General features: G+C 51.5%; 1 protein-coding gene across 10 annotated transcripts in view; it reads left to right on the top strand.

Moving 5' to 3' along the window:
* The window catches only part of CDH3 (cadherin 3), a 107,715-nt gene that overhangs the window by 58,166 nt on the left and 37,141 nt on the right, over positions 1-12,408 (top strand). For 2 of the 10 annotated variants that reach the window (XM_033434241.2, XM_049703969.1), the window contains one exon: positions 5,997-6,117. The exons of 6 other annotated variants lie outside the window; for them this stretch is intronic. In XM_033434241.2, the coding sequence (XP_033290132.1) occupies positions 5,997-6,117 (121 nt within the window). Of the gene's footprint in view, positions 1-5,190; positions 5,902-5,996; positions 6,118-12,408 lie in introns of those variants that run through there. 2 more of the 10 variants (XM_049703968.1, XM_012534285.3) reach the window with 2 other exon arrangements.

Genomic DNA, 12,408 nt, shown 5'->3' with positions numbered 1-12,408 from the left:
TCCAGAGTCCTTGCTCTTAATCATTACTGTATGTTGCCTTCCCCCACCCAAAAAAATATATATATGTGTACTAATAGATTAGTGCTATTAAGTGCTATGAGTGCTATGAAAAAAAATAAAGCAGGGGAAAGAGGGTGATGAGAGAGGGCTCTCTATGTAGGGAGGTCAGGGAAGGCCTCTCAGAGGGGCCACATTTGAGCAGAGACCTGAAGGAGTGAGGGAGAAAGGCGGGTGGACATCTGGGCAAGGGCGATCCAGGCAGAGGGAAGCACTGTGCAAAGGCCCACACTTGGTGTGTTCGGAGAACCACAGGGAGGCCAGCGCTGAGAAAGCAGAGTGAGCAAGTGGTAGCAGATGAGTCAGAGAGTGAAAGACGGCGCAGGCTGAGCTGCTGGAAGGATGCAATTGCCTTTGGCTGAGATGGAAAGACTGTGGGAGGAGCAGAATTGCAGAGGAAGGTCAGTTCAGTTTTGGATAATTCTCACCATCACTCATCAAATAGGAATTACTCATTCCAGAGGACTTTGAGAGATGAAAGAGCTCACCCCAGATCACCCAGGCAGTCGTTTTCAGAGGCAAGATTCAGACATAGGTCTGCCAACCCTAACTTAAATGCCACAGGCCTTTGGCTGGCAGGGTGCTGTGGGGAAATCTGCAGAGGTGATACTCTGCTCATCCTGATCCCTGACCCCAGGAGCTTTCAAGGAGGGGGAAAGAGGTACTGGAGAGTGAGGCGGAAGGACACTCAGATGAAAGTAACAATGCCAGAGATCCCACAAGACAGTAAGTAGCACGTGTTTAAATGTGAAATGCAGACAAGAAGCACAGGGAAGGTGCACTTCTTTCTGAAAAAGCAAAATGAGTGAAAGAGTCCCAGCCCTGTCTGGGTGGAAGGCATCAGGGACGGGATGAACATCTGTGTTGAAAAAGGCCATGCTCTGGCGGAGATGGGAAGGCCCCCAGAGGCTCAGGGTTCTCCCTGGGCACATCTTTCTCCACAAATAGATGCTTTTCCATTATGACAAAGGTATATACCAGGCAGGACGCCTCCCCTGGACCCGTGTCTCCAACCACAGCCTCCTCAACATGCCACTACTGGGCATCTCTGAACACGTCCCAGCTTGAAGTCCCGATCTTCCCCTAATCCCAAACTTGCTCTACCTGCAATGAGATTCCAAGAAGCTAACCCTGAGACAAGGATTCATGTACCTGAGTGACTTATTAAATTTGGAAGGGCTCCCAGGAGGAACTGGTGAGGGAGTGGAGAAGCAAGATAAAGAGGGCAAGAAGCCAAGCAAGGGTGTGATTTCAGACCAAGTCCCTGGAGGGTAGCTTCAGCCTGATCCAGCAGGGGATGCTGGATGTAAGTTACCCCTGGGAGTTTGGGGGGAGGCGGGCCAGCGCTCAGCTTCCACATTCCAGCACCACTTGGTCATTGGCTAAGGGCTGGGAAAGTGAACTCCTGGGCACTTCCTTGCAAGGGCAAAGGGACCCCAGTAGCTGATGGGCAAGACTCTGGCCCTTCACATGTACAGGCTGCTGGGAGAATCAGCACACAGAAGCCAAACAAGGGGAGTTCAGAAACCAACAAAGGGATCCCAGGGGATCTGAGCAGTGCCCTGACAGTGTCCACTACATGTGCCTTACCCATGTCAGGAAATGGTATTGCCATCCTGCTGGTTACTCAGGCCCCAAACCCTGGAGTCATCCTTGATCTGCTCTGTCTCACACCCCCATCCAATCCTTTAGCCAATCTCGTTGGCAATACCTTCAAAATATACCCAGAGTCTGATCACTTTTTTAAAGTAACTTTTAAAAATTGTGGTAAAGTCCACATAACATACAGTTCAGTGACATAAAGTACATTCACATTTTTGTGCAACCATCACCATCACCCATCCACAGAACTCTTTCCATCTTGCAAAACTGAAACTCTGTACCTATTAAGCGTTTTGTTTATCCATTCATTTGTCAGTGGACACTTGGGTTGCTTCCACCTCTTGACTGTTGTGAATAATGCTGCTATGAACATAGATGTATTATACAAATATCTGTTAGAGTCCCTACACTCAATTCTTTTGGGTATATACCTAGAAATGGAATTGCTGGGTCATATGGCAATTCTATTTTTAATTTGTTTTAGTAGCTGTTTTACTGTTTTCCATAGTGGCTGCACCAGTTGACATTCCCACCGACAGTGCACAAGTGTTTCAACGTCTGCACATCCTCACCAACACTTTTATTTTGTTTGTTTTAGTCTGATCATTTCTTACCCCTTCCACAATGACCACCCTGAACCAAGCCATTTCGGTTTTTGCCTGGCTTATTGCAGTGGGATCCCAACTGACCTCACTGTTTCTGCCCTCATCTCCTGTAGTCTTCTCAACACCACTCCTCTACTCACAGCCTCCAGTGCCTTCCTCCCCTCCTGCTCAGGGTAAAAGGCAAAGTTTTTACAATAGCCTATGAGGCTGTACAAGATTTGTTCCTCACCCTCCCAAATCTGACTCATTTCCTACTTGCTCACTGCACTCCAGCCACATTGCCTTTTTTTTTTTTTCTCCTGTCCCAAGTAATCTACTGTCTCAGGGCCTTTGACTTATTTTCTCTGCTTGGAATACTCCTTCTTCAGATATGCTTAATGTAATTTTCTCCCTCACTTCATTCAGGTTTTATTCATTTCTCAAGGAGGCCTCTGGGCTTTCCCCATTGTTCATCAGCCCTTCCTCCATTTTCTGCCTTTCTCCTCTCTGCCCTGTGCCTGGGAAGATGACCCCTACAAACACCACCACCCGGGCTTTCTTGCCCTCAGGCTTCTGGGTGGGTTTGGTCCATGGCAGGCAATGCCAGAAGATGAAGGGTGAAAGGAGAGAGATGTTGAGTTATTTTCCCCCCCACATCCTTCCTGCTCTGCTGTGGGCAGTGGCCTGTCCCTCCTGGACCACAGCTGCATTTGGGAGGGGTGGTCCTCCGCTTCAGCTCTCCAGCTCCCCCTCCCCTCCAACCCCCCACTCCCAATGATACCGTTTCCTCCCTTTGCCCACCAGTCCTCCAAGTTGTAACTGCTTCTCTGCTTGCTGCTGATCTCCGGACCTCCTACACCCCTGTTGGTTCCTGAACCCTGCCTATTCCTCTAGTCCCTTCACTAAGACTAGAACCATCCGTGCTGGATTCTGTCTCCCACTAGACCCTGACCTAAACACCTTCTAGATTATGTTATTTACAGTTTCCAGCCTACCTTCTGTTCCGTGAATTGGCACTTCCCATTCTGTTCTTCTGCATAGTACACATTATCTAACATGCTATATAGTTACTTATTTAGTTTCCTTGAACCCTCACACTCTGTGATGGACGGTCCAAGGATGCAGGGATGTTTGCTTCGTTCACTGTTGTATCTCCAGTGCTTGGCACACAACAGGCTATCAGCAAATATCTCTTAAATGAATGAATGAACGGCCGACCGACTAAGGGAGCTGCAGAGAAGACAGCAGTGTGGTCCAAGGTGCAGGCAGAAGAGCTGACTCTCAATTTCTCCTCTCCCCTCCCCGCCCCCGCCCGGAATGCTGAGTGCCCTGGAAGGAGGCGGAAATGAGCGTGTTCAACTGCCCTCCAGCCAGGTGTTTACTTAATTAGGACCTGTATCCCGACGCACGTTGATGTTTAACTGTCCGCCTAAAGACTGCATATGGTTCCTGGCGGGCGCAAAGGAACCTGGGGGGCGAGGATAGGCGGGGCCACCAGGTACTGTCTGGGGCCGGCGCAGCCTCGAAAAGCCTCTGCGCGGGTATCTAACCTCCCCTCGGGCACGGAAAGCGCCCCCTGCGGGAGAGCGAGGCGAGGGGGTTGGAGCTCAGTCAGCAGCCTCGGGCTTCTCCTGCGCGTCGTGCATCCCCAACCCCCAGCTGCCGGGCCCACAGGCGGGATAACGGAGCGCTCCCCTGATACCAGATGCCAATTGCTTGCTTTACCATCAGCCGTGAAATTGAAGGATTACAGCGTTTCTCATTCTCTTAGTTTGGGGAACGTGAGGGTGCTATAGAGGAAAGAAACGGCTCGTGAGGCGGAGGACAAATGAGCTGGATCCTAAAGCAATAATACCAGGCAACATTTGGGCGCTTGCTCTGTGCCAAGTGCTGAGTTTAGCGTTTTAAACGTGCTAATTTAATCCTCTTCTATATGTATTAATTCATTCAATCCTAGTACTTTATAGAGGGCAGATATCATAATAGCCCCCACTAGATGCATGCGGAACTGAGGCTCAGAGGGGTTATTTCGCTAGCCTGAGGTCACAGCGCTAATAAGTGATGGAATCCGGGTTTGAACGCAGGCGGTGCGGCCCCAGAGCCCCTGGTCGGCTAGAGAGAGGACTCCCACGATCGCAAGGCAAACTGTCCTCTTAGCCGCAGGCCTCGTGGTGGGAAGGACAGGCAGGCTTCCAGGCTAGCCCTTGAGAGCCAAAAACTCTATAATTAGAGACTCTAGTCTCCTCCTCAAACCCCTAAATCTGAGATGGGTAGGAGGAAGGAACGTGTTGAGGAGTCAGCCTGAGATTCTCAAGACAGCTAGGGAAGGTGGGGAGGCCTCAGGGAACAGGAGGTTGTGACTGGCTGGGAAAACTCAGTTCGGTGGGGAGAGGGCGTGCAGTGTGGAGCGACTGAGTTTCAGGACTGTTTCAGGGCCCGGGGCCCACTTGCGTGCCGCCACGGGTAAAGCACTTCGGGTCTGAAGTAGAGGAACGAATCCCAGCTCCATCGCATGTCCCCCAGTAAGGATACAGAAGAGCTGCTTCGTAGGGAGACTCACTGGAAGGCTGCTTCTCGCAGCCAGCAGTTTTTACTTAGATTATAGTAGGTATTTTAGACCAATAAAAACAGTCGCGATTTTCAAAATGCCTTTATTTGCATTTTACAAAACTTGAGACATTGTTAATTATTTATATCCTACGTGGGGGGTGGGAAGCTTGCTGGAGGTGATGGGGCTAATAACCACCCCTCTACCTCGCACCTTTTGGCGTCACCACGGCTTCGATCTCTGGGATCTTCTCTCTCAGCCTCCTTTTGTTCGGCTGTGTCAGGGAAGTAATGAGTTTTCCGCAAGTTGTAGCAGATTCTGTAACACCGTCCCTCGGGACCTCACTGCCAGTTTTAAACACTCGGAGTCCTGGGGGCAGGCTGATGTGGGAGGTGGGGAAAGAGGCAGGAGGTACCCGCCCGCCCCCCGCTGTAGCCGGGTGTGGGGCGGACACACCCGGCCTCCATCAAAGCCTTGGATAACAGAGAGCCTCGGGGGAGCATGAATGGGGCGCCTTTGTTTCCAATCGGGTTCAGATGCATCTCCACTTTCTTTTCCACAAGGCACAGAAATAATTTTCTTCGTGTGCGGCGGGGAGTGGGTTGCCTTTTTTTTTTTCCCCCTCGAACCCAGAATCTGCGAGACAGGGCCTGGGTCTCTGTCGGGAGCAACTCCGGAAAACCCGAGAGAACGCAGGAGGGGCGCGGGAGAGGACAGTGTGGGGGGACGCTTCGGGGTGCCTCCACAGAGCAAGCCCCGGCCCCACCTGCGAGGAGGCGGGACCTTGCGGCGCTGGACCAATCAGCACCTACCTGCGCTCACCTGGCCCCCCCCCCTCCCTCTGGCTCCCGCGAGCCGCGGTTCTCAAAGGGACGCGCTGAGCTTAGCGGAGCACAAACCCGCAGTCGCGGCAGCTTTTCACCTCACTCTCTCCAGCCATGGGGCTCCCTAGTGGGCCTCTCGCGTCCCTCCTCCTCCGCTTCTTCCTCTTACTCCAGGTACTCCATTGCCTTGCCTGACCCCTGCCGGGACGTTCCTCAGAGGGCAGGCGGGGTCCGCACGCGGCGGTGGCGTCGGGGAGAGAGCCGGACTGGGCTGCCTGGGGCCAAGGTTGTCCGGGAAAGCCTGTGAGGACTCCCCGGGATGGGTATGCAGGGCCGGGCACGCCTGTGACCCAGCCTCCCTCTTTTCCCCTCTTCCCTTAGGCGCAGGTTTACTGGCTGCCGCGCGCGGCCTCCGAGCCGTGCCGGGCAGGCTTCGGGGAAGCTGAAGTGACCTTGGAGGCGCGAGGCGCGGAGCTGGAGCGGAGCCGGGCGCGGGGGAATGGTAAGACGCCCCCCCCCGGGGGCCCGCCTGGCGGAACTTCGAGGCGGGGGCTAAGCTGAAGGTGTCCGGGCTGCGGCGGGGGGCTCCTGGCGCCTCCTCAGGTGCGGGGGAGGCGCAGAAAGCATCCCCAGGGCTGGAATGGGGGTGGGCGTATGGAGAGAAAGGCCGGAGAGCGTAGCGCCCTCTGACGTCCAGCCCCTCCTTGCCCCTCTGCGGCGGCCGACCCGGACCCCCTCCTTCGGGGTGCGGGGCGGCTGAGCCGCTCACCCAGCCCGGACGTGGGAAGCTCTCCCCTGCTGGCCCCAGCGGAGGAATGCGCCGTCCACATTCCTCCCCCAACCCCCGCGCAGGTGTGGGGGATGAGCCGTGCCCCGGGCAGCCCCCTTCGCCCCTCTCGGGCCCCCTTTGTGTACCGTGCTTTGTGTCTCCGACTGACAGACCAGGTCTGTTTCTCTTCTTCGCGCTCCCTTCCCCCGCCCCCCTTCTTGCCCGGCAGCTGGAATGCACTCTTAACCCTGCCCTTCCCGGAGGGCCCGCGCCCCTGCAGCCTGCCTGAAAACTGGGCCTGGCACACCTGGACTGGGGCCATCACGCACTGGGCACACCCCCCGACCCCCAGTGTATTGGAACTGAAATGTTAGGGCCCTTGAGGGAGGTGGGGGTCGAGGAGCCAGAAGGTCTTGAGCTGTAGGGGCAGTGGGGTGGGGAATCAAAGCACATTTTTGATCTCACAGTTTCTTCTACGGTTTAAAAACTTGAGGGGGTGGGGTTTACTTTGGTGCTCAGAACCAGTGTTATGAGATCCAGGCAGCTGACGGCTGATGGGGGCCTCTCTCCCTCCATCCAGGGCAGTGCGGGTTCCTCCACCGGATCAAACCCAAGTTCTTAAACAAAGGTGTGTCCCAGGATCCTTGGGTGAGCTTCCAGAGGATCCTTAACCTGTGAAATTGTTTAAGAACTTGTATGCATTTTTCTGGGTAGGGGATCTAAAGTTTAAAAATTTCAAAGCAATTTAAAAACCTGTGCCACCTAGCATTTTTGTAATGCCCCCATCAGCACACCCCTCACCCCAGGTACAAATTCCCACAGCTTGAATGTGCGTGAGAGCTGCCTAGGGCGCAGAATGGCTCTCCTTTGTTTCTCCAAAAGAGGAGTGGGGGCCTTGAGTTCTGTAGAAGCCTTTATTTCTTCTTTTTCCCCCAAATAACTCTGCCTATTGACAAAACAATTAACACCCAGGCCAGGCCAAGCTCCTTAAACTCTTGGCTGTAGGGGAGCTGAGGAGAAGCATTAAGAGGCCATGCCTCATAAACTTTAAATTCTTGCACATGGGTTTATTACTGACTGGCTAACAAACTGCAACTCAGCCAACCTGTAAAAATGTTAACTTGGGCAGGGCCCCAAATCCAATTCCGGCTCCCTGAGGAAGCTTTATTGCTAACCAGACTTCTGCCAAATCTGTACACCCTCCCCCTCATTGTCAAGTTTCCCCGACTACAGTCTGGGAGAGCAGGCTGTGGCTCTGAGTGTTGTCTGTGCCTTATCTTTCTTACTGAAGCAAGAAATACCAGATTAACTGTCACTTCACTAAGCTTGAGGTTCTTGGGGGGGAAGCAGTGATCAGGTTTTCGATTTCACGGTCCGGTTGGCAAGTGCTTCTCGGTGACGTCAGGCATTTTAAACCTTTTGAGAAAATTCTGCTTTCTCGGATGTCTGGTTTATGGTTGTGAAAATGGTGGGTTCATGCCAGGAGCACACCTAGGTTATAAAACAAAACGTGGGTTAATGTGCTTGGCTAACCTTGAGTGCAGCTCCCTGCAACGTGCCGAGTTCTTAGAGCAGTCTTCCTGTGAAATGGGATGCTGCCTTTTTAAATAAAAGCAAGTTTCTGGGGGGCTTCCCTGGTGGCGCAGTGGTTGAGAGTCCGCCTGCCGATGCAGGGGACGCGGGTTCATGCCCCGGTCCGGGAAAATCCCACATGCCACGGAGCGGCTGGGCCCGTGAGCCATGGCCGCTGAGCCTGCGCGTCCGGAGCCTGTGCTTCGCAACGGGAGAGGCCACAACAGTGAGAGGCCCGCGTACCGCAAAAAAAAAAAAAAAAAAAAAAAAAGCAAGTTTCTGGGCCCAATTTGTCCCAATAAATTGGGACTCCCCGGCAAAAAATAGTGGTATTTCTCCCCTTAGTCCTCAGCAGCTGACCTCTTTTCTACCTCCACCCCAGTTCCCTGTCCTCCATACACAGGAGCTCCAGCCTGGATCCAGCCATGTTGAAAGGGTTGTCCTGAGGGTACATACAAACTCTCAAGTTTGGCCAAGCAGACAACAGTTTCCCTATAGCTAAGGAACAGTTGCCCTTGTTCGCCCCTGGGTTATGAATTTCACAGGTGTCTATGAAGTTGAGCTCAAAGAAATTATCTGATACAGTTAATACCTTGTTTGTATGTGCACTTTCCTCTTCAAAGCATTTGCACAACTCTGAACTTGCTTTACCCTCCTGACGTTCTCTTGAAGCTGGTGATGTACATTTAAACAACTTGAACTCTTAATCCCAGAGTTGGGACTTCAGAAACCCTGTAGCCCAGCCCTGCTGGAGGTTTTAGAGGTGGAGAAACACAGGAACAGCTTAATGGATTCAATTCCCTAGGCTAAACTAGTGAGTTTCCTTGAGGGTCACAGACATGACTTTTACCTCTAGGTTTGTGCCCAGGACCTGGTGCTTAATAGGTCCCAGTAGGTATTTGTGTGAATTATGACAATCTTGTGAAGTTCTGCCCATTTTACAGATGAAACCTCAGTGGCTATGGCTTCCCCAAAGTCATCTCTGCAGTGACCAGATGTGACTTGAATGGAAGTTTCTGACTCCCAAGTTCCATGGCATTTTTTTTTACCACCGGAAAGTAGGAGGTGGATGAAATGAAGAAGTGGAATGTTGGAGCACCAAATCCCACCAGTAGCAACCCCCTACCCCAAGAGCGCTTAGTCATTTATTCCTTTTCATCCTAGGGTTTTCCAGAAACGTTCCTGCAGGGGAAACCAGCTTGCATACAGTCTCTCAAGTGTCCTAGTGATGGGGGCTTGGGGCAGGTGAAGCCAGGCTTGCCTAGACCAAGAGTGAGAGGTTAATCTGGAAGGAGGTAGAGCAGGAATGTTCCCCCACCCCAACTCCACAGTCTGGGGTCTGCCTTCAAGGGTGGTCTAGAAGCAAAGACAAAGGAGAGGTGGGAGGAAGGAGCTTTCATGGTATTAGTGCAGTGATTAAAGTGAGTGACCTAAAGTGGTCTATACATCCTTCATGGAGAACAGTTGAGAGAAGCAGCTTAATTACAGTAAAAGAAATCCAGTTCTTCATTATGGCCCCCTCTGCAGGTTCAACTCACCCTCAGTCAGCATTTGGGTAAGATTAAAGCTAACCCTCATTAGCTTTGGTAGAAAACTTCAAAGTTCAGTAATAAATTTGACTGAGCAGGAGTTAACTTCAAGATGGTTTTGCTTATTTCAACTCATGTAAAAATTGCCCTTTGTTTTGGAGCTCCCATTCCGGGCTATGCCCTCTATTTACATTTTATTTTTTCAGTAAACATATATTTAGCATCTGCATATATCAGGCACTATTCTAGGATGGCGGCTAAAACAATGAACAAAACTAAGACCTTGCTCTGGTGGAGCTGACTGTCTAATATTAGTTACTTTTTATGCTTGTAAGAGCCTTGCGGCGCAGGTGATGGTAACTCCCACTCAGCTGTAAAACGAGGGTAAGAAACTTGGTGTGAGGTCACTGGGGCAGTCAGCAGTAAGGCCAGGGGCAGTCCATGGTGCCCAATAAATCTGCCTCTGTGGAATGAATATTTGGGAACTGGGGCTTCCAGCCCACCCAGCTGCCTTCCTGGCTCAGCAGCCGAGTAGAGTTGGTTGCCGAAGCCCGACGTACATCACTGTTAGCTGGTGTCTGGGGAGCAGGTCTCAAACCTCTAGTCTCTCTTCTCATCTCCTCACATGGCACTCTGTTCCTAGGTTACCCGTGCAGGGTGCCCTCACCTCCCTGCTGTGTGAGGAAAGCATGGCTTACCATGAGCAATGAGTCTCTAGGAAACGATAGCTCTGCAAAGCATTTGGAGGATGATGGAGGAGGGGGAAGGACAGAAGGGCCTGTCTCCCCAAATCAGTGGAGGCTTCGGTCCTGAGGCTGAATGATCTCCATGCAAAGAACCACCATTATTGAAGAATAACATATGTGGAAGAAAGTGTCCAGATGATAAGTGTACATACAGCTCGATGAACATCACACACTTAAACACCCATGTACCTAGCACACATATCAAGAAACAGCATTATCAGCACCTCAAATGCCACTTCCCTCCCCATCTTTACCCTCCCCCAAGAAAACCACTATCTGGACTTCAAATACCATGGATTGATTTGCCTGTATTTGAACTTTATGTAAAAGAATCACACAGAATATCCTCTTGGATCTGGCTTCTTTCACTGCACATTGTGAGATTCTTGCACGGTTCTGGATGTAGTTGTGGTCGATTGTCTTTCTTCTGTAGTTTCCATCATGTGACCATCCACACTTCGGCTGTTGATGGGCGTTTGAGAAGTTTCCATTTTTTTGGCTATTACAGCTAGTGCTGCCGTGAACACCATTGTGCAAGGGAAACTGCGTAGGCGGATCGGTTAGGTACATCCCTGGGAGCGTAATTGCTGGGTTAACTGAGGATTACCTGGGGACCTCAGTACTGTCAGCTTTTCTGTGTCTTGAAGTAGCTGAGTCTCTTCTGGACTCTACCTCTCCCAACAGTCTCCTTACCAGACCCATCCCTTCTGGCTTCTTGCTTCCCACCTGGCCCTGTGCTAAGAGACAGCAATTTTTTATTAGGTAGTTGGTCACGTCCTTTGTTTGGGGGGAGAAGTCCTTCCCTTTATTTGTCCTTAAGCTAATGCTTGTTACTTTCCCTAAAGTAGCAAGGGAATCTGGAAAGGGCCGTGAATTTCTAAGGTGAGAACTTCTTCATGGGTGGAGACTTTTTATCCTGGCTGGTGTGTGGCTGGGCAGCAGCCTCCTCATATGGCCAGGGTGGTCGAATGCAGCTCCTCCCTCATTATAGACGCAGTGAGGTGTCTGAGACTCAAGGCCAAGCTGACTGGTCATTCAGCCAACAAACGTCTGAGTACCTACTGGGCGCTTGAAGTTGAGAGGCAGGCAAGGCCCACAGCTCCTCAACCTCAGTGAGCTCCCTGACCACAGGAGGAAGCAAATCAGTCACCAGGCAATTTTACTAGTGAATCTTTCACTCAGCAGGTATCTATTGATCACCTACCAAGTGTCAGGTACTGTTCTAGGTGCCGGGGATACATTAGTGAGCAAAACGTGCACAAAACCCAGGCTTGTGGGCCATTCGCCTGCTAGTGGAGGGAGATGGACAAAATAAGTAATATATGCATGTAATCAAGTGGGAGGAAAAATATAGAGTCACATAGGAAGGGCTGCTGACATGTTCTTGGAGGTGGGGGGCACGTGGTGGAAGTGTTGTCCAAGCCAGGGGCTGGGGAAGGGGTTGGGACATGAGAGGTGGCAGGGAGTGTTCCTGCCAAGGGAACAGCATATGGGGTCCAAGAACTTAAATATGTTTAGTTTGGCTGGACCATGGAGTGTAAGGTGGGGAGCAACAGAAGGGAAGTAGGCAGGGTCCAGTCCAGCTCGGAACTTCCCTCACTCCAGAACAGAGGCAGTGTGGTGTTTGGGAAAGGCGGGCGATGTGGCTGACGTTCCAGTTGTGCCCTCATGCAGGCCACTGTCTCTGAAGTCTCCTCTGGATCCAGGACCCTAGGCCCACATCCACCACCCCTTCTCGACTCCCGACTTTTCCCAGACCCAAGGACAACGTGGTCAGCCGCAGTTGAATATTCCCCCTGGTTTCATTTAGTTACCTGGCATTACCAGGCAGCAGGGGTTGCAAGGAAGGGCTTTCAAACAAAATGAAACAAACACGTTTAATAATAACATTTACTGGAGAGCTTACTGAGTTCCAGAAACTACACTATGTACTTTATGTAATAAGCCCCTTTAATCCTCCTAAAAGCCCCATGAGGGGAGTAGAATTGGCCCCATTTCACTGGATAGGAAACCTAGGCTTGTAACTTTGTAACTTATCGAAGGTCACCCAGCTAGTAAATTGTGGAGTTAGGGCTTGAACCAGGTTGGACTCCTACTTGCGAGTTACTAACCATTTGGGAGTCAGAGTTGTGAGTCCTCTGGCCTCAGCCAAGCTGAGGAAGATTGGAAATAGTTAA

This window comes from Orcinus orca, chromosome 20 (assembly GCF_937001465.1).
Source record: "Orcinus orca chromosome 20, mOrcOrc1.1, whole genome shotgun sequence".
NCBI lineage: Eukaryota > Metazoa > Chordata > Mammalia > Artiodactyla > Delphinidae > Orcinus > Orcinus orca.
The sequence above is the reverse complement of the archived record's forward strand: the minus strand, read 5'-3'. Positions and strand labels throughout refer to the sequence as shown.